At 39.4% G+C, this 21,122-nt stretch overlaps 1 protein-coding gene across 2 annotated transcripts in view; it reads left to right on the forward strand.

Moving 5' to 3' along the window:
- LOC134800042 (nucleolar protein dao-5-like) overlaps positions 1–21,122 on the forward strand; it is a 74,963-nt gene that overhangs the window by 35,904 nt on the left and 17,937 nt on the right. For both annotated transcript variants that reach the window (XM_063772488.1, XM_063772490.1), the window contains exon 2: positions 13,085–13,195. In XM_063772488.1, coding sequence (XP_063628558.1) covers positions 13,085–13,195 — 111 coding nt within the window. The remainder of the gene's footprint in view (positions 1–13,084; positions 13,196–21,122) is intronic.

Raw genomic sequence — 21,122 nt, forward strand, 5'->3', positions numbered from 1 at the left:
ATAAAATTGTCATCTGATATGATAACCACAATAAAGAATAACAGCGTTTTGGTTCATTTTAGGTATCGTTAAACATTAAAAAAAAAACATAAATTTAAAATTGCAAGAAATGTCGATAGTTTATCGATATGACTTTATCGACATGGCTATAGCAAGGTGGTGTAACATTGTTAATCGTACACTACACAAAAGTGGTTACAGTGACAGCTCGCTTAGACGTAATCTTTAAGTATATTATGTCTATGAAAATTACCGTATTGGGGTATCCAGACGGGACTGACGAAATCAGTCGATTTGTTCAGGAAAATAATTGGTCAATCTCATTTAGCGTCCACACGCACACAAATTAAATCACCAATTTGCATTTTACTATGAAAATTGGCATTTTTGTGTCCGCACCTGCTGATGTGATGGGGGAATTCAATTGGTATTTGCATCCGCACGTAGTGATTGCAATCCGGATTATTCGAAGTTCAAAAATCCGGATTTCGGAGCGTTTGAAAATCCGTTTTAAAATTCGGATTTTGAAAAGAAAAAACCGGTTATTCGGATTTTTTCCCACCAGTACTAATTTGCTCAAAATTAATGCTAATGCGAAATAAAAAGCGGTGCACATGAAGCGGTAACGCGGGAGAGCTATTGCCAGCCGGGCATTGCGCGTCGCGCACTCGCTCGCACCTGTATGCTTGCCCCGCGTCCGCTTTTTTTATTGGCGTAGCAGCCCAAGTAACAAAATTTGGTACTATAAAAGTCCTGAGAACGTTTTGGAGCGTGCTAATTAGTGTTCATGATTAGCACTATAATGGTGTTGTCTTCTTCTTTGTCGTCACACTCTTGTCAGAGTGGTCGTGGTCGTCATGTCAGGGCCGGTGGCAAGCTTCACAATCCGTCGCCATTCCTCCCGTACTGTAGCCCTTCTTGTACATTCATGGCCTGGTTCATTGAAAATGGTGTTGTAAACGTTTACAAAACCCCAGATAGGCCCTAGTTTTATCACTGATTTATTCTATAAACATTACATAAAGGCTCTCACGGTGATAAATCAGCTCTATGGTTGAAATGTAAAAGTGACGAGAAACGCTCTTTAGTACTAAAATAGTGCTGTCTGCAACGTTTATGTCGCAATTTGGAATTATAAAAGTAACCAATGAAACATGTTTATAGTGCTATTTTGCACCGTAAACGATTCCAGTGATCTTTTTTATCATACTTGCGTCGTGGGTGCTTAAAAAATTATATAAGTTAATTCGCCATTGTTCTTAAACTGACATTTGTGTTTAGGTAATAAAAAGGATGTACTAAAAAGCATTTGTGGACCGTTACTATGCCGGTACATTGTACATGCGAAAATAATTGTATCGATAGAATTATTATGCTGATTTCAAATTTGACAATGAGCTCTCATAATTTTCATGTTTTAATTAAATTAAAATTAATAAAATAAGGACTTGTTCCAACTGTGGCTGCTATAGTATACATAGGCTCCAGCCGTGCCGCTAATGTGCTATTATGGCAGAAAACAGCAGCCATTTTTTAAGTTACGATTTAAGTTATTTAGCAACGTACCAGGTAAATTTTATGGTACTATATAGCACTATAGAAAAACTTTCATGACTTTTAGAGAACTCTTCTAGCCTTATAGCGATGTTAAGAGAGCTTTTAAAAAGCTAAAACGTTACGTAATGGTCGTGCAAAGTCCTTTTATAGTGCAGATTAATCCTCTAATAGTGTTTACGATACTGCTACAATACTAGTACTATAAAAGTTACTTTGACGCATTATTAGTGCAAAATAGGTACATAAAAGCATCAGTAAAGTCGTCTATAGTATTAAATAGTACCATAATCGCTTTTCAAGAGGTCAACCGCCGAATCCAACTCGGTTGGGCAGCGTTCGGGAAACTACGTAATGTCTTTTCGTCCGACATACCTCAGTGCCTCAAGACGAAAGTCTTTAATCAATGTGTGTTACCAGTGATGACTTACGGCTCCGAAACGTGGTCTTTCACTATCGGCCTCATCTCAAAACTCAAAGTCGCTCAACGAGCTATGGAGAGGGCTATGCTCGGAGTATCTCTACGTGATCGAATCAGAAATGAGGAGATCCGTAGACGAACTAAAGTCACCGACATAGCCCACCGGATTAGCAAGCTGAAGTGGCAATGGGCAGGCCACATTGCACGCAGAGAAGATGGCCGATGGGGTCGAAAAGTGCTCGAGTGGAGACCACGGACTAGCAAGCGCAGCGTAGGACGTCCACCCACAAGATGGACAGACGATCTTGTTAAGGTCGCCGGAAGACGCTGGATGCGGGTCGCTTCCAACCGGCACGTATGGAGGTCCAAGGGGGAGGCCAATGTTCAGCAGTGGACGTCTTATGGCTGAGATGATGATGATGATGATGATGATGATAATCGCTTTTTGCATATCTATTACAGTGCAGCACTTTAAAGATTCTTTTGTATGATCCTATAAGCGTTCTAAGAGCTAAATTATAGTACTTAAAAGGTCTTTAATCTTATAGAAACAAAACGCTTTGTTAAAAACCTTTATAGTACAAGCAGTCACAATGGTTACCATTATAGGCCTACTATATCACTGTTTGGTGATAAAATGCCTTAGTTATAGAACCTTTACTTGGGAGTGTACGTATGTATTTTGTTTTTATTGTTTTTTAAAGATTTTGTTATTGGCGTAGCAGTGTAGAATAGAATAGAATAGAATAAAACGTTTATTGCAAAAACCATCTACATACAGCACCGCTACATACAGTACGCATTCTGTTTTTTTATTTTTAATAAAAACAACTTAATTTGATTGTTTGATTCACTTTGCCTTTATGCCACATATTCCTTTCTTAAAATCCGGATTGAATCCGAACTTCGGATTTCGGTCAAACTAAAATCCGTAAATCCGGATTTGAAAAATGTTCACGGATTTGCAATCGCTATCCGCACGGCCCTGTGCGATCAGAGAATTTCATCAGATTGCCGAAAAATTGTCTCATCTGGATACAACTTATGCGTGGCAGAGGGGGTAGACTATGCTCAGTCTGGAGGATGTTTTGCGTGCACGATCACAGATTAAGATAATGACTTGGAATTTTCACAACCCTAAATGGCTGAAAGGAATAGTGCCATACATTAGAAAGGGACAGAATGATTCGTCCGGTAGTGACCCTGCCTATGAAGCCGATGGTCCCGGGTTCGAATCCTGGTAAGGGCATTTATTTGTATGATTGATGATACAGATATTTGTTCCTGAGTCATGGTTGTATTCTATGTATTTAAGTATTTATACATTATATATATCGTTGTCTGAGTACCCACAACACAAGCTTTCTTGAGCTTACGGTGGGGCTTAGTCAATTTGTGTAAAAATGTCCTATAACAAAAAAAAATATCTTCTTTCTCGTTTTCTCATTGCTGACGATTGCGACCACATGTAATTTGTCTCAATTTCGTGCGGTCATGAGCTGTTGCACTGCCGCCAGCCATCGACCATCTCACACATGCTCAACTCTGAGCATGTTTGCCATTCATGTTGTGGAAACCCGAGTGGCGATATTGAGCTATTTGAAAATTAAGGGGTTTGTTCTTCTAGCTGTCGTAGGTATAAGCAGCAGTCTTCGCCAACACTACATCTCTAAAGCGCCAACCTTTGCACGTCACCCTTTTAGAGGCGCAGCGTCTCGGCACCATACTGGAATATAGGAAAGACGAGAACTCGTACCACCAAGAAATACAAACTTGCTCGCTTTTTTGTAATCGCCGAGTGCGTCGGTAACTCGGAGTGCCTACGTTTGCCCTGCCTACAACTATTACTTTGGTCTTGAAATGGTCGATCTTAAGAGCCAACAGGAGTGGTCATTTCTCCATACAAACGTACTCGACTGTTTCCTCCGTGGGTTTTGAAGCTAGAGCAATGATTTTTTCAACACAGGTTAATATTGTCAATATCGCTTTTTTTGATATTTTTGTTTTTTAAGGCGCTAGAGCCCTTCAAAAATGGCCAAAATGGCTTAATTGACTATGCCGCAATGAGAGGCGTGGTATTCAAAACTGATAACAATTAGCCAAAAAAGCAAAACGGTCCGACACAGATAATTTCATAATCATTTAGATTTCCAAATTTGGTTACGGTTGGTTAAGTTTTGGAGGAGGAAACAGTCGAGTACGAAACCTCGATTTTTGAGATTTTTACGCAGGATTTTTCGCCTTGTCCTTATCGCACTAGTTTAGGAGCCGTTTCCGTTAGCGAGACGGGTATATTTACCTAAAATATTGAAATCTCAGCTCCTGTTTCGTCTTAAGACCACTCTAGAACTTTCAACTTCAATTTTCTTCAGAAGAGCCGCCATTTCGATGTATTTCTTGTTGATATTTCCGTAAGCCAGTCGACAATAATAGTACAAGCAAGGATGATGATCGCAACGCAACATTAGCTAGTTAGTTTTTCCTTTTCTGTTGCTCCTTGACGTTCCATGTTACATGAGCCCTGTGTTTTCTTTGCCTAGTTAATTGCAATGTAAGTATTTTTATGTATAGCATTCTCACTTCGTATGTGAGGTGAAGGCATGAAAATTCTAATTAATAGTTGAGTGTGAATACACATTTTTCAGGAAAAAATCCTACTTCATATAATGACATCATCTTTCTTGACTCTGAACACTAAGGATTACTCAGGTACTTTAATCGGTGTGTCAAATAGTTTATGCAACTGGCTATTCTATTTCATTTAATAAAAATTGTGATACATATGTACATTTGACAACTGTAACATATATAATACAAATAAATCCTAATTGTACTATAAATATCAAGTTAAAATAGCTGATTAACAACCCTCAAGGTCACGCCGATTTCACGCCGATCATTTATCGGCGGCGGCGGCGTGGCAAAAAAGCCCGGCGGCGGCGACGCGCCGGCGCGGCGCACACGTCTATTTAAAAAAAATTTACAAATGGCGGAAATGCCTAATTTATGTTAAGTTTTTGTGCAAAATTTACAAATTTTTATATAGACCTATATTCGTGTTTTTTCTATTAAGCGAAAGTCAAAAAATCTGGATTCGAATCGATGATGTCCCTAGAGGAAGACCTCGAAATTGAAAAAAACTTTATTGAATTTGTAGCACCTATTTAGTCGGCAATGGAACGAAAACCGCGTCCGGTCTATTGCAAGGTCTGTGGAGCCCTTAACCAGGCGTGGCTCACTCCGCGATTTCGTCGCAAATGACCTATCTATCTTGAATCAGTATGGTCTGCTGACGTTGTCCTGCAAGTGGCATCGTAAGGACCCGATTCTGTGTATTTTTTTCAGCGTGCGACTTAGTAGAATAATTTGAGTAATTCAGATTTTCAAGTTTTATTTTTTTCTGGTAAATCTGTTTCGAACGCCCGCAAAGGACTTATCTATATTGAATCAGTATAGTCTGCTGACGTTGTCCTGCAAGTGGCATCGTAAGGACCCGATTCTGAGTATTTTTTTCAGCCTGCGACTTAGGAGCGCAAGTTACTATCCAGATTTTCAAGTTTTATTTTTTTACGTTAAATCTGTTTTGATCGCCTGCAAACGACCTATCTATCTTGAATCAGCATAATCATCTGACGTCGTCCTGCAAAGGGCATCGTAAGGACCCGATTCTGAGTATTTTTTTCGGCCGTCAACTTAGGAGCATAATTTGAGTAATTCCGATTTTCAAGTTTTATTTTTTTCCGGTTAATCTGTTTTGATCGCCCGCAAATGACCTATCTATCTTGAATCAGGTTGGTCTACTGACGTTGTCCTGCAAGTGGCATCGTAAGGACCCGATTCTGACTATTTTTTTCAGCCTGCGACTTAGGAGCGCAAGTTACTATCCAGATTTTCAAGTTTTATTTTTTTACGTTAAATCTGTTTTGATCGCCCGCAAACGACCTATCTATCTTGAATCAGCATAATCATCTGACGTCGTCCTGCAAAGGGCATCGTAAGGACCCGATTCTGAGTATTTTTTTCGGCCGTCAACTTAGGAGCATAATTTGAGTAATTCCGATTTTCAAGTTTTATTTTTTTCCGGTTAATCTGTTTTGATCGCCCGCAAATGACCTATCTATCTTGAATCAGTATAGTCTGCTGACGTTGTCCTGCAAGTGGCATCGTAAGGACCCGGTTCTGAGTATTTTTTTCAGCGTTCGACTTAGGAGCGTCAGTTGAGTAATCCAGATTTTCAAGTTTTATTTTTTTCCGTTAAATCTGTTTTGATCGCCCGCAAATGACCTATCTATCTTGAATCAGTTTAGTCTGCTGACGTTGTCCTGCAAGTGGCATCGTAAGGACCCGATTCTGACTATTTTTTTCAGCCGTCGACTTAGGAGCGTAAGTTGAGTTATTCAGATTTTCAAGTTTTAATTTTTTCCAGCAAATCTGTTTCGAACGCCCGCAAATGACCTATCTATCTTGAATCAGTATGGTCTGCTGAGATTGTCCTGCAAGTGGCATCGTAAGGACCCGATTCTGAGTATTTTTTTCAGCCGTCGACTTAGGAGCGTAAGTCGAGTTATTCAGATTTTCATGTTTTAATTTTTTCCGGCAAATCTGTTTTGAACGCCCGCAAATGACCTATCTATCTTGAATCAGGTTGGTCTACTGACGTTGTCCTGCAAGTGGCATCGTAAGGACCCGATTCTGACTATTTTTTTCAGCCGTCGACTTAGGAGCGTAAGTTGAGTTATTCAGATTTTCAAGTTTTAATTTTTTCCAGCAAATCTGTTTAGAACGCCCGCAAATGACCTATCTATCTTGAATCAGTATGGTCTGCTGAGATTGTCCTGCAAGTGGCATCGTAAGGACCCGATTCTGAGTATTTTTTTCAGCCGTCGACTTAGGAGCGTAAGTTGAGTTATTCAGATTTTCAAGTTTTAATTTTTTCCAGCAAATCTGTTTAGAACGCCCGCAAATGACCTATCTATCTTGAATCAGTATGGTCTGCTGAGATTGTCCTGCAAGTGGCATCGTAAGGACCCGATTCTGACTATTTTTTTCAGCCGTCGACTTAGGAGCGTAAGTTGAGTTATTCAGATTTTCAAGTTTTAATTTTTTCCAGCAAATTTGTTTCGAACGCCCGCAAATGACCTATCTATCTTGAATCAGTATGGTCTGCTGAGATTGTCCTGCAAGTGGCATCGTAAGGACCCGATTCTGACTATTTTTTTCAGCCGTCGACTTAGGAGCGTAAGTTGAGTTATTCAGATTTTCAAGTTTTAATTTTTTCCAGCAAATCTGTTTCGAACGCCCGCAAATGACCTATCTATCTTGAATCAGTATGGTCTGCTGAGATTGTCCTGCAAGTGGCATCGTAAGGACCCGATTCTGACTATTTTTTTCAGCCGTCGACTTAGGAGCGTAAGTTGAGTAATCCAGATTTTCAAGTTTTATTTTTTTCCGTTAAATCTGTTTTGATCGCCCGCAAATGACCTATCTATATTGAATCAGTATAGTCTGCTGACGTTGTCCTGCAAGTGGCATCGTAAGGACCCGATTCTGAGTATTTTTTTCAGCGTTCGACTTAGGAGCGTCAGTTGAGTAATCCAGATTTTCAAGTATTATTTTTTTCCGTTAAATCTGTTTTGATCGCCCGCAAATGACCTATCTATCTTGAATCAGTATAGTCTGCTGACGTTGTCCTGCAAGTGGCATCGTAAGGACCCGATTCTGAGTATTTTTTTCAGCCGTCGACTTAGGCACATTACTTGCCTCGGCTGGCCCATATATATGATTTTTTCGAATTTATTTTTTTATGGCAAATCTAATGAGATCCTAACGATTTGAATGCCTGAACAAACGTGAACTAACGTCGCTCGATGACTTCACATGGTTAGTTTGGCTGATTTCGGGGTGGTGTGGCTAGCGTGAAGACAGCCACCCCACTTTGAAAAAATAAAAAAAAATGAAGGAATCGGGTCCTAACGATTTAAATGCCTGAACAAACGTGAACTAACGAATGTCTTGCTATCTAGACCAAAAAAAATTACAAAAAGTGATTTGGGGTGGCTAGCGTGAAGACAGCCACCCCCATAGTATAAAAAAATATAAAACGACGGATATCTCTTATTATGTTTTGAACGCCCGCAAGGCACTATAATTTATCGCTTAAATATCGTCCATATAAGTTTATTCAAGCTAAAGAATCGTTAGTATCCGCGTCGATTGCTTGCTAGACCACATTACTTGGCTCCGCTGTCCCATATATATGAATTTTACGATTTTATTTTTTTATGGCAAATCTAATGAGATCCTAACGATTTTAATGCCTGAACAAACGTGAACTAACGTCGCTCGATGACTTCACATGGTTAGTTTGGCTGATTTCGAGGTGGGGTGGCTAGCGTGAAGACAGCCACCCCACTTTGAAAAAATAAAAAAAAATGAAGGAATCGGGTCCTAACGATTTTAATGCCTGAACAAACGTGAACTAACGAATATCTTGCTATCTAGACCAAAAAAAATTACAAAAAGTGGTTTGGGGTGGCTAGCGTGAAGACAGCCACCCCCTTTTGTTTTTTAAAAAAAATGATGTTAGAATCGGGTCCTTACGATTTTACCTACTGAACAAACGTGAACTAACGATGAACAAACGATATAGCTATGCCATTTGCGGGCAAACGATATGGGGTGGTCAACTTCACGAGCATGGGGTGAATAGGTATGGCGAGGTAATCTAAGCTAACCAACCCGGGTGACTGTATTATACTCTGTATCTTTAGGTACTTAAATAAAAGTAAACAAATAATTTGTAAATTTTCGGGTAGTTATAACATTTATTGATTAACCAACCAAATACAAAACCGCCTGGATCTGTCACTGAACGACCTGACTTTAACCTACATTATTTGATCATGTGATGTTTTCATCTACCCTCAACTGGCTTATGAAGCCATTTGAGGGTAGATCTTGTTTACTCTTTTTAGGGTTCCGTACCCAAAGGGTAAAACGGGACCCTATTACTAAGACTTCGCTGTCCGTCCGTCCGTCCGTCCGTCCGTCCGTCCGTCTGTCACCAGGCTGTATCTCACGAACCGTGATAGCTAGACAGTTGAAATTTTCACAGATGATGTATTTCTGTTGCCGCTATAACAACAAATACTAAAAACAGAATAAAATAAAGATTTAAATGGGGCTCCCATACAACAAACGTGATTTTTGACCAAAGTTAAGCAACGTCGGGAGTGGTCAGTACTTGGATGGGTGACCGTTTTTTGTTGCTTTTTTTTTTGTTTTTGCATTATGGTACGGAACCCTTCGTGCGCGAGTCCGACTCGCACTTGCCCGGTTTTTTAAATACCTAAAGATACAGACTATAGGTAGGGGCATAAAAAATTGCAAACATATTTTGTAAGCTACGGAGAAGCAGTTGGCCACTGTAATTGTAGACTTTATCTCTTCGCGATAAGGTTTACGAATGGTCAGTTAACTGCGTCGGCGGTGGTACATCCTAATCTCGCTCCTATCGAGAGGCGCCGGTGTCCGAATGTTTGACCCATGGTCTAATAAAACATGGTCTTCTATTCCCAGAGTGACACGGGCCTACGTCACAACAACATGGCCGCTATATATAGCGCTATCGCATATTATCATATAGCGCTGTCGCATGATGACGTAGGCCCATGTCAGTTAGGTGACCTAGAAAAGACGGGAATGGAGTACCAGGCGGAGTATATTATTATACCATGGTTTGACCATCATGGGCCCGGCAACCAAAACTATCGACGACGTTACTTGGTCTCATAATTAATAATGATTGAGAACTAATAAAATATGAAGTAGTATGAACATCGTAGACAGCGGTAATTGACCGTTCGAGCATCCGTAAATCTTAATCCAACGACAAGAACTACCAATAGTCAGTTGAGTGTGTTGCGGTAGAACTTACGTCTTCTGTCCACCTTCTTTTCACGTCTAAATTCTAATCCATATAATATAGTCCATGTAATATCTCATTTACTCATCCGAACGTATTACTCCAGCCATACTCTAAGTGTGTTCCGCGGAACCCTAGGGTTCCGCGTCACCCCTGCAGGGGTTCCGCAAGAATTTAGAACACTATGATTTAGTCGGCTCGTAAAATTTTACTATGCCGCCACCGCCATTGTAGGGTTCCATCAAGTATTTCGCTTTCCAAAAGGGTTCCGTCAAAAAAAAAAGATTGAGAACCGCTGTATTACTCTAAAGTTTCGTTTGATTCAGTTTTTACAAGACGTGTATATTAGTCAGACGATGACATGCCTGCAACGATTTTGATAGCACACGCAGTGCAAGTGTTATTCTAAACGTCAAACTTCTATGAAATGATGACTTTTAAAATAACACTTGCACTGCGTGCGCTATCAATATCGTTGCAGACTTATCTTGGTCTAACTCTAAAACCACATATTTCTGAGAACGAATTTAACGCATGACGCTGTTGTCGGCACTTGTCACTCATTTGTCTTTTTAAATACATGCTTGACAAGGGGTTTCTTTGAGAAATTTGGCCTTCTCACATTTCCAATAGTGCAAGAAAGCTTTCGACGGCTAACGGTATCGTACTTGCTGGCTGGCGGTCACCAAATAGCTAATAATAGTGTTATCGTGCTAAAAATGGAGTAAAATAATATGGTGCGCCAGCGCACGCTCAAACAGGAAACACGCAATATCGCGTCACAAACTATTAACACTTTATAATCGTTTGTCATAACTTATGTAACATTGTTATCGTATTTTTTGGTCTATTTATCTTTCTATACAGTCCACCGATTTGTTTGACCGTTGCTATAATAAATAATTAGTTGTGTGTTCGCTTATACCTACCTTTATCATATTTTTACGTACATCCGTATAGCAATTATCTAATTATATAAACTACATGTATATTAGCAATTTTCCCCCAATATTTTAATTTTATGACCTTGACCTTGTATACTTGTCCGCGGGCACAGGTAAATTACCTATCTAATCATAAGATGGAGCGTATTTTAACGCCTCGTAACCAGACTATCCCAATAGTCCCATACTAATTTAGTGAATCTTGTGAAGGATTTGTTGTAGGTACTTCACCGATAGCCGCCGCTATAAATTTGGGGGTCTTTAGTTTCTTTTTTTCACAGTGTTTGAGGTCTAGGTCATTACATAAATAACATAAAACCTTACCATTTTACATAACATTACTGTTATAATAATTATAAATGTGATAAGATTCAATTCAAAGTGTCACAGAATTTCATGTAGTTAACCCTTTAAACGAAACACTTAACTTTAAAATTTATCTAATAAAAATAAGGTTTACAATCGGTTGTCTCCGATGGGCGAGAGCGTGTCCGTGAACGTTGGTCCATTTGATAACAGCGGGACTATTCTCAAAGCGTAATAGAGACGCCGCGCCGGGGCAAGTGAACCAATGACAGATTGATCTCCAAATTCTCCCAGTACGTTTAGTTGGCGCAACTGCGTAGCGACGGGTCTCTTCTACTCATTACGTTACGGGGGCAGGCCAGAGGGGCTACCGCGAAAACCGAAATTCGCAAATTGCGGGGATCTTACTCTTTTACTCCAATGAAGGCGTAATTAGAGTGACAGAGAAAAATGCCCGCAATTGACGATTTTCGGTATTGGCGGTAGCCCTACTGTGTCTACGCTACGATCTGCTGTGGATCACCCCACGCTGGCGTCTTTTGAGCGCCGGCGTCTAGACAGCGCTATATGGAAAAGCTGCGCAGTTGCACCAACAATACGTCAAGCAGCAGCCATAGAGTTGAATACACGCCGAAGTTCGGAAGACGGTCTTATAGTACGGGGCATCTCTAAGCCTTGTCACGCAAGTGATCCGACTGCTTACATAAATAACTCTCATTACAAGTAGCTATTACTACCAGCGTATTCAGGAATACGTAGCTGTGGTGCATACTGCATACGCATTTGTTGTGCAGCTCGGTTCTTTTACAGTGGTTCGCTGAAGTCAATCTCGGCTGTTTTGATAAGCTGATGCTGGAATACACTGTGATTACTTTCTAGCCTTGACATTAATGTTGAGACTGCTGTTTTGCCGTATTGTCCACATGCGTGGACAGTTTGTATTAAGTTAATTGTGTTTTTTATTGAAATTGATGGCCTTGACAGCTGTAGAATGAAATGTTTTGTCAACTTTATAATGTAAGTGTAAGGTAATCGGAATCGGTAATGTTCCGCCGAGGTTATTTATTAAAACAATTCAAACGGACTACTTACAGTACTTAAGGGGGCCACAGATTATCAGTTAGCCGGACGATATCAGCCTGTCAGTTGTTCGGAGCTGTGAAATTTTGCGTCTAACTGACAGGCTGATATCGTCCGGCGAACTGCTAATCAGTGGGCCCCTTTACTAGACTAACTAACTTAATTTGGCTCGAATATAATTCAGCATGCGTCAATCCATTGCGAGGATCGTCATCTAGATTCTTCCACCTGCAGCCGTCGTGTGGCAATCACTATGTGATTGGGTCCTTTTTATAAAATAGAAATAAAGTAAGCCTTTACTGCTGTTCTACAGTAGGAAACATATTCTTTTCCGATTGGATTCTGCAACAACAGCTTGTCTGTCAACAAAACCCTCCTCTAATGATTTCCATTTTCTCTCTATCTCTTGCAGGTCTAAGCCAACTTGGTTCCTTTTAAAACCTATTGATGGATGCCATTCTGTTGTCTTCCTAGTTCATTTCTCTGTTTTGTTCTCAAAAAACTAAGAAATGCATGGACGGTCTTTATACGGTATTCTGAAATATGGCGGCCCGGTGGGATATAGACGATATAGTCAAGCATTCAGTAGGTAAAACATGCGGTCTTTAGTAGCTTTTACTTGCCACCAGGCGACTGTGCAGATGTGCCGAAAACAAAATGTATGGCGCCGCTCTGACATGCGGCGGTGTAGTGTGTTGTTAACGAAAATATGTTAAATCACATATTACCTAGGTAGGTATCATATACAATGTGACTGAGAATGCGTTTCGTTGGTACGTTACTTACAAAGAATCTTGCAAAGTTGGGGAATAAATTAATATGACCAAGTTAACAAAGTTTGTTGTATTGTTGCAGAACAACAAACACGTGGAGACACTAGACGACGGACAGTTGCGCGCGCTGCTGGATGAGGCCATCACCTACAAGTGCCCCAAGGACCGCGAGGGCAAGAGCAGTCTGTTCAAGGTAAACTAACAATAACAATAATGTAGAAAAACGTATACGACGGATCTGGGGTCAGCGAACCGCGGCTCGCGACCATGCGGCCGTTTGTAAGTAGGATTGTGGCTCTTCAAACCATTAAACAAATTCACACAGCATTCTTAGCCCACTGATGTCTTTGAGAAAACATATATACGCATAATTTCTACTCCGCCTGGCTTTTCTTTTTAAGTTTTATTTACCTCTACGCTAGACGATGGACAGCGATTGACGCCGCCGCTCCGAAGCAGTGTAGCTGAGGATATAACTAAATATAAATGGTAGCCGATATAAACGTTCGGATGGAGTTTCGCTGTATTTTTGCAAAGACAACAAAACAGTATAGTCTGTTTGCACTTTAGAGTGACCCCACACTAAGCGTCTCCCAAGCGTCGCTTCTAGTCAACTTGTGGCAGCTGCTCGACGCAACGTTGGCGGAACGGAACTGCGTAGCGACGCCATTTGCTGACTAGACGGCCAACGCTCACAAGACGCTAGTGTGGGATGGCCTTAAAGGACACGGAATACAGAATGAATAAAGGGGCCCACTGATTAACAGTCCGCCGGACGGCATCGGCCTGTCAGTTGTTCGGAACTGTCAAAATTTTGTTCTAACTGACAGGCCGATACCGTCCGGCGGACTGTTTAATCAGTGGGCCCCTTTACAGTCCCGGAATAGACTACCGGCATCTCCATCCATTCACTTCACGGTGTCTTTTCTGTACCTACTTTCTGTAAACCCATCGAGTTAATTCGAATTCTAGACTACGATGGGCAGGACAGGTAATTACAGATTGACAATAAAGCTCTCATCAAAAATATAAAGATCTATTAATTATTTAAGGTCTTTAATCAGGATTGGATAATTACGACAATCGTAAAACGTCATCCTTTTACCTTTTATGTATTTATGCCTCCTATTTCACAACAAAGTTGTGTAATGTGTTTATTCCTGTGGCAACCTTAAAATCTCAACTCACGTTGAATTAATTGCCCGACTTCTAAATATAAAAGCTATATACCTGCAAATTGTTATGGTAAATTTAATTTGGGATTCTATTTCGAAATTCTAATTGTTCTAAAACTCTTACTCATTTCCATAACCTTCGAGCAACACGGAAGGGAGGCGGCATTCGCACTATTTCCCCTCTGCCGAGGTACAAGATTAGCGCGTCAATCTAATCTAGCGCGGGTAATAAAACTAGTTGCACTTGGATTTTTCACTAGACCGAGTCCAGACGCGCGCGAGAACACTGCTGCACAAAAATGCCTGTTTGCTCGGTTTTTTGTTATAAAAAGAGGTCGGGGACATCAAATTTACAAAAAGAAAGTGTTACATTTCACATGTAATATTTTGTTTTACATATCATACGTTTAATTACATTCAAACACAATTATTATATTTTAGTCTCATGTAATTGTTGGATTTATCGATTTTGCTCGCTCAGTACAAATTGCGGATCGGTCGAGCGACAAATCCGACTTCTCATCTCTCAGAATACAATACTTCAACGAAAATGTGTTAGTGTGCGTGTTGTGACAATTGTCACTCGTCCGTACACAAAAAGAGATCGAGGTTTGCAAGATTTGTCTTTGACGTGTGTCATTTTCTATGTATTTGTGTCGTCATTACAGATTGGATTTTGTATGTAAGTGTGTGAGAAGTGCGACTGTGTGCACCTTTCCCCCCACGAAAAATGGCAGAAAGATTTGTACGGTGAGATATCGCTTGGGCCCCTCCCTTCCGATGTGTCGGAAGCCGGTGTTGCTCGAAGTCCATAACAGTTGAACTCGTGGATAATTCTAAATAAGTGAAAAGACAGAAATCAACTCTTTGAGATACATTTTTTTGATCATTTTATACGTTTTCATTTTGAGTTTTAGTCGTGTGTCGATAGATGGCAGTAAATTTAATGTGACTACAAAATTTACTATGACAGGACCCCTCTATACCATCTATTCTCTTTGATAGCGCTTACTAGACACTGACGCTCAAAAGACGCTAGAGTAGGGTGTCCTTTAGTAGAATCTAGTTGGTTTGGCTGTTATCAACACTGTATGTTAACTCTGTCATCCATAATCGATACTAGTACTCTATACCCAAATACAATCGCCGTCATATATTTCGGAGCGACCAAGCTGCTCAAAAATATATGAACATGCACTTTAACGTCTTGATAATAGAGGCTTTCTTCAGATATTTGTGAATACCTTGGCGTCCCCGCCCCCCGGTATGTCTGATTGAGCGATTAAAGTGTCATTCTATGGAACTTGCTAACTATGTTAACCCATTCATGGCCACGAACCGCCGAGCGTACACAATACGCCAGGCCACCATACAAACCGTTTTTAGCTAAAACGTATGACTCAGCTTATGGGTCTCGAGCCTGGCGCGAACGGTAAATAAATCGCCGCTTATGAAGCCGGCCAGTTGGACAGCATTATGCAACATTTTTACTAACCACCGATTTTCTGTGCCTATCAAAAAAGAAACTAATTATTGCAGTTTGTAGGAGTGAATATTTTTACTTTCTACAAGCTTTTAATGTCTGACCAAGCTAAGTTGGCAGCAATTTTTATAGCTCAGCCTGTGCAAGTGTTAAGTTAAACGTCATAATTTCATATAAGTTTGACATTTAAATTACACTTAGGTACTCAGCCTGTGCTATCAAAATCGCTGCCAACTTAGCTTGGTCTGATTCTATTTAACTTGCCGTGTTTTTTGTTGTTGTTTTTTGGGGCAAATCATGGAAGTTAAACTAGACCCGTTTCCCGATATCCCGATCCAGTTCATAGCACAGTCGGTCAGGTTAGGCGGGTTCAAATTCCGGTAATCCATAGCCATGGTCACAAAATACGAAATCACTAAACAGCACAGGAGGAGTATAAAGTCGCCAACGAATAAATCGTGACTAAATAATATTTTCCATGTTACTCCAAAATACATCTCTAATGGGGGATGGGATGAATCACATCTTGAACTCTTGTGACAAATACCACATGAAAGATAATACCGCCGCCGCCGCTCGGATGCATTCCTTGTTTATTGTCCAAGTGTGTCCGATAAGCTTACACCTGGTCGGTCATGTATCTTTGTTTTGGTAAACGCCATTATATTAGTAACAATAGACAACTTAAAATGTATTATAGTACTTACTTTCTAATCTGCCGTAGAAACCACGATGTTTGAAAAAACTTGTAAATATTTGTCACAAACTATTTGTAATACAATACATATTAGTTAGTGGTGACTGTTTCAACCGCCTTGTTCTATATTGAAACGAAAAAAAATTAACCTTAACATCATTGTTAGTAGGTAATTGCCTAAGATACAATACAACGATCACCAAATATTATGACATAAAAGTACAGTGGGAGAAAATCCTCGTTGCCTTACCCCTCATACAAAACAAAATATTATTATACTACGGCTTGGTTCCTACAAATTGTTGCTTACCATCATCCAAACAGTAATCAGTTGTAAAATGGTACAATATCAAACAGCTTCAACATGAAATAAGCTTTAAAACCAGCCAATAAAGTTTATTTTAGCCTGCTACGGAAACATTAGTAGTTTTTACAAGTAGCGCCAGGCCACGGTGACCCATACCTTGAGCCATGTCAATAACTTCTGAAATATATATATTTTTTGTATTTTTTAAATATAGATCTTTCTGTTTTCTTGCATCGCATTATGTATCTAGAATTTCAGTATATTTACTATATTGCACTGATAGTAAATCAAACTTGAATATTCGAGACCCTGTTTTCATTAAAAAAAACGTGTTTATAATTTTTTATCCTAATATGCCTTATAAGGCATATTAGGATAAAAAATTATTATTAAAACACGTTTATTAAAACACGTTTTTTTAACGTAAGTATCATATAAGCTAACAACCATTTCTATAGAAATGGTTGTTAGCTTATATGATACTTACGTTATTACATCAAATTACGTTTCGTTTAAGTTTAAATCAGAATTTATTCAGGACTCACATGTGAGTCACTGGCCCTGCGGAACTGTTTGAGCATGACCCATACGCTGAGTCGCTGGCCCTGAATGGGTTAACGAACCGCCATATTGAAATTGTCTCTGAATGATGAATTTACTAGGGACTTTTGTTTACATAGTTAGCAAGTTCCATAGAATGACACTTTACACTGCACCCGTATGTCATTGTAACAAGGCGAAAGAAACTGTTGACGCTGACTGTAACATTGCAAATTATAGCACCTTATTTACAGTGCGTTGCATTGTTGACATATCGCTGTGGCAAAGGTCAGTACAGATATTGATTTATCGCGATTATTTAACCTTTTGGGCGCCAATTACCGATATATCCGCACCGCAGGTCCAACGACAAAGACGGATTAATCGGTCACAGACCACAGAGCAACATAGACCTACGTGCATATGCATAAAGTTCAATTTAAGTTTTGACACTTCGGTGACGTGGCGTCCGAGTGACAGCTTTTGTGTTTGACACGGCGTCGAAAAGGTTAAATAATTAGACAGGACATTATATCAAATAAATCTTGCGCAACTTTTTCTGTTATTGCCGTCTTCCCGACGCATATATTTAATTCTATGATTATGCGGATGCTAGCGAGTCGAGCGCCGAGCTCTCAGGTAAACCAGCGTAATCGTGACTGGCCTGTAAAGTCCGATGTTTGCGCAGCGGGAATACCATACCGCCCCGGGAATCCTCCGTATTTGGCACGCAACTAAATACCCTAGTTCCCTTCTCTGGTCTGCTTAGTTTTAACAATAAGTTTTTATTCGTAAAGGATAGGCAAAATGTATGAAAAATTGTGCCTTAGTTTGCTGTACTTTGTAACAGTTACAACTGGATTGTCTAATGTAAACTTTTGACCACCATTGTTTTGTAGATACCATCAGCATCAGATTACAAATTTAAAGTACGAATACTTCTTTGATTTTATATCTAGATTTATATCGACCGGGATATGAACCGTGATTACCTTTTGTATTGTTTAAAATCTAAGATATTAGTCTAGTGAAACTAACCGTGAATCATTCAAAACTGTGACTTGACATCTCTTATACAATCTACTTTGATTTTAGCCTTAGGGTCAACTCAGGAATAAAAAAATATTGACTCTGCGCCGCGGTATACGCACTTACGCAACAGATGCAGCGACGATTATCACCACGTCTCAAGCACCGGTGTGGGGTTATACCTACCCTTAAACTCCTGACATATGTAGCAATTGTTGTATTTCCTATCAAATTGGCAAAACACCAAGTCACTTCGTTAACTGTTGTTGGTCCGATTGGAGTTTGGCTGGCTCCAGCTTGCAAGCCGGCTTGCCAGCACAACCTTATCAATTATCTTGCGTTGTGATCTTTGCCATGAGTTTTTAATGGCCCCAGTCACTCGTGGCTCAAATATTACAACGCATTTCATTTCATTTCAGGAGATACGACTTTGTGGTAAGATTGTGAAATGAATTCTTTTATAGCTCTGAATTTCAAATGCTTTACCTCAGTTTTGTTGATTTTGGCATGTTGCTCAAGCAGAAAATATTGACAGGAAACGCATTATACAACATTTTATTGTTTCCGGAACACACTAGTAAAACACGATTTGGTTGTGAGATTTTAGAGGTTTCAGTTCGTGTTAAAGCAGTTTGGATATCATAATCGATACCTATTTTATGAAAAGGTAAAGAATAAAGTCGTGGATGTATTAATTCTCCAAAATAAAAATTTAAAGGTAAAACAAGAAGAACGCATAAATAATTAGACACCTTATTGGGTCATACACGGATTTAATAATGCATCGAATTATTTATTAAAAAACAAAACTGTTTATTTTTTTGTTCTTACGCCTTACAAAATTGCAAAATGAGTTATATTAATATTATTGTGCACATTTTATTTTTGTAGTACAGTAGGCCCTGTAGAACCCGCTTAATATGATTTACCACATAATATGCTTTTCGCTTAAGACGCACTTTTTTCTATATTTTGAAACCGAAAAAGACAAAACTTGTTATACCTATGTAGCACATATTTGGCAGTTCCGGTCAGAAAAGGTTACGAGTACTTATCTGGCTGTCTCAGCCAAATCCGCAATATGTAGGTATGTACGTACAGAAGTACCTAGGTAGTTAGGTAGGTACAATACGCTACATACCAACGCGACACGACGATTGGCGCCGGCTTACGCAATTACATTACTTGGAAATTATAACAAGAGTTATTATTGTACTAAAAACAGGCATGCGAATGTGAAGAAATGAGACATTTAGGTTTATACATTCCTCGAACTTGAGTATAGGCTTAGATTTACATTTGCAAACTTGTCAAACCACGATTCATTTTCCATTTATTGTGAACATACACTGAATGCGAATAATTATTTTCCAAAACCCAGAAGATATGATGGTATACATATATGTACATATTATCACATCTGGTGCCATTTTTAGGGTTCCGTCCGTCCGTCCGTCCGTCCGTCCGTCCGTCTGTCTGTCACCAGGCTGTATCTCACGAACCGTGATAGCTAGACAGTTGAAATTTTCACAGATGATGTATTTCTGTTGCCGCTATAACAGCAAATACTAAAAACAGAATAAAATAAAGATTTAAATGGGGGTCCCATACAACAAACGTGATTTTTGACCAAAGTTAAGCAACGTCGGGAGTGGTCAGTACTTGGATGGGTGACCGTTTTTTTTTGCTTTTTTTTTTCGTTTTTTTGCATTATGGTACGGAACCCTTCGTGCGCGAGTCCGACTCGCACTTGCCCGGTTTTTTTTCTAATTAGAGTAATCATCTTACTAATAATTAAAACATTAACATGTAATTTGATTATTAAGTATCAGCCTTTGATAAATCATATAATTATTACAGTAATTCACAATATCCACGCTTTTAGTAGGTAATATTATTATTATTTTAGTTATTTATTACACAATAAGTTACAACTTTTTGTTAAGGACAATGCTCCACAAAACTACATTTTGATAATACTATGAATACCCGATGACAGTTAATAATCGGCTGTAACTTAGATAAGCCTTTTTCCTTAGTATTAACAAAGACATATGTAACTTCGTATAAGACGAATAAAGTCTAAGGAAAAAACGTGCCTCGGAATTCAAGTAAAAGTCATTCTCGAATAGATGCCGCACACACCTTTAGCCTATCCTCAGCTAGATGGCGTGACGACACCGTTTCATATTTAACAATTTTAACACATAGATATCAGTGAATGAACATGGATCAAAATGATATAAAAATAATAAAATCATTTATCCATATACAGTAGAGTCCGGTTAGTACGACTTCGCATATAACAACCAACCGCTTATAGCGACGTAAGTATAGGCACTTGTTTGGTTTTAGTACAAGTTGCTATGAAAGCACAACCGTTTATTACGACTCCGCTTATAACGACCGATCGCTTTTAACGACGGAAATTGACTCAAAATCCGTCCGTCAAGTTCGGTTACAACGACGAGCGACGTAGTTTTTATAAGTAAGTTGTTGGTAAGAAGCTTACTCCGTCCCGCGCACCCAACTCTCCCTCTTTTGCCTATACGGAGCAGGATGAAATAGTCATGTGACTTTTCGTAATCTTGCAAACTAAATAAAACAATTCCCATTATTCAATTGAGCTTAAACTTCACATACATAATTATGTAAGTTGGGTGACAATGCAATATTTTGGTACCTTCCAGCTGATCTGATGATGGACACAGGAGGTGGCCATAGGAACTATGTGATAAAACAACGTCATCTTGACTAGTTCCCCAAGACTTTTTATTCTACGGGATTCGAGTAATTTGCGGATGACGAGTGAGTACGCGTACCTTGAAAAGTGGCTTCTTCTAAACACACAAGTCTCTTCATTTAAGACAAGGTGTCGTAATACTAACG

This window comes from Cydia splendana, chromosome 19, assembly GCF_910591565.1.
Source record: "Cydia splendana chromosome 19, ilCydSple1.2, whole genome shotgun sequence".
NCBI lineage: Eukaryota > Metazoa > Arthropoda > Insecta > Lepidoptera > Tortricidae > Cydia > Cydia splendana.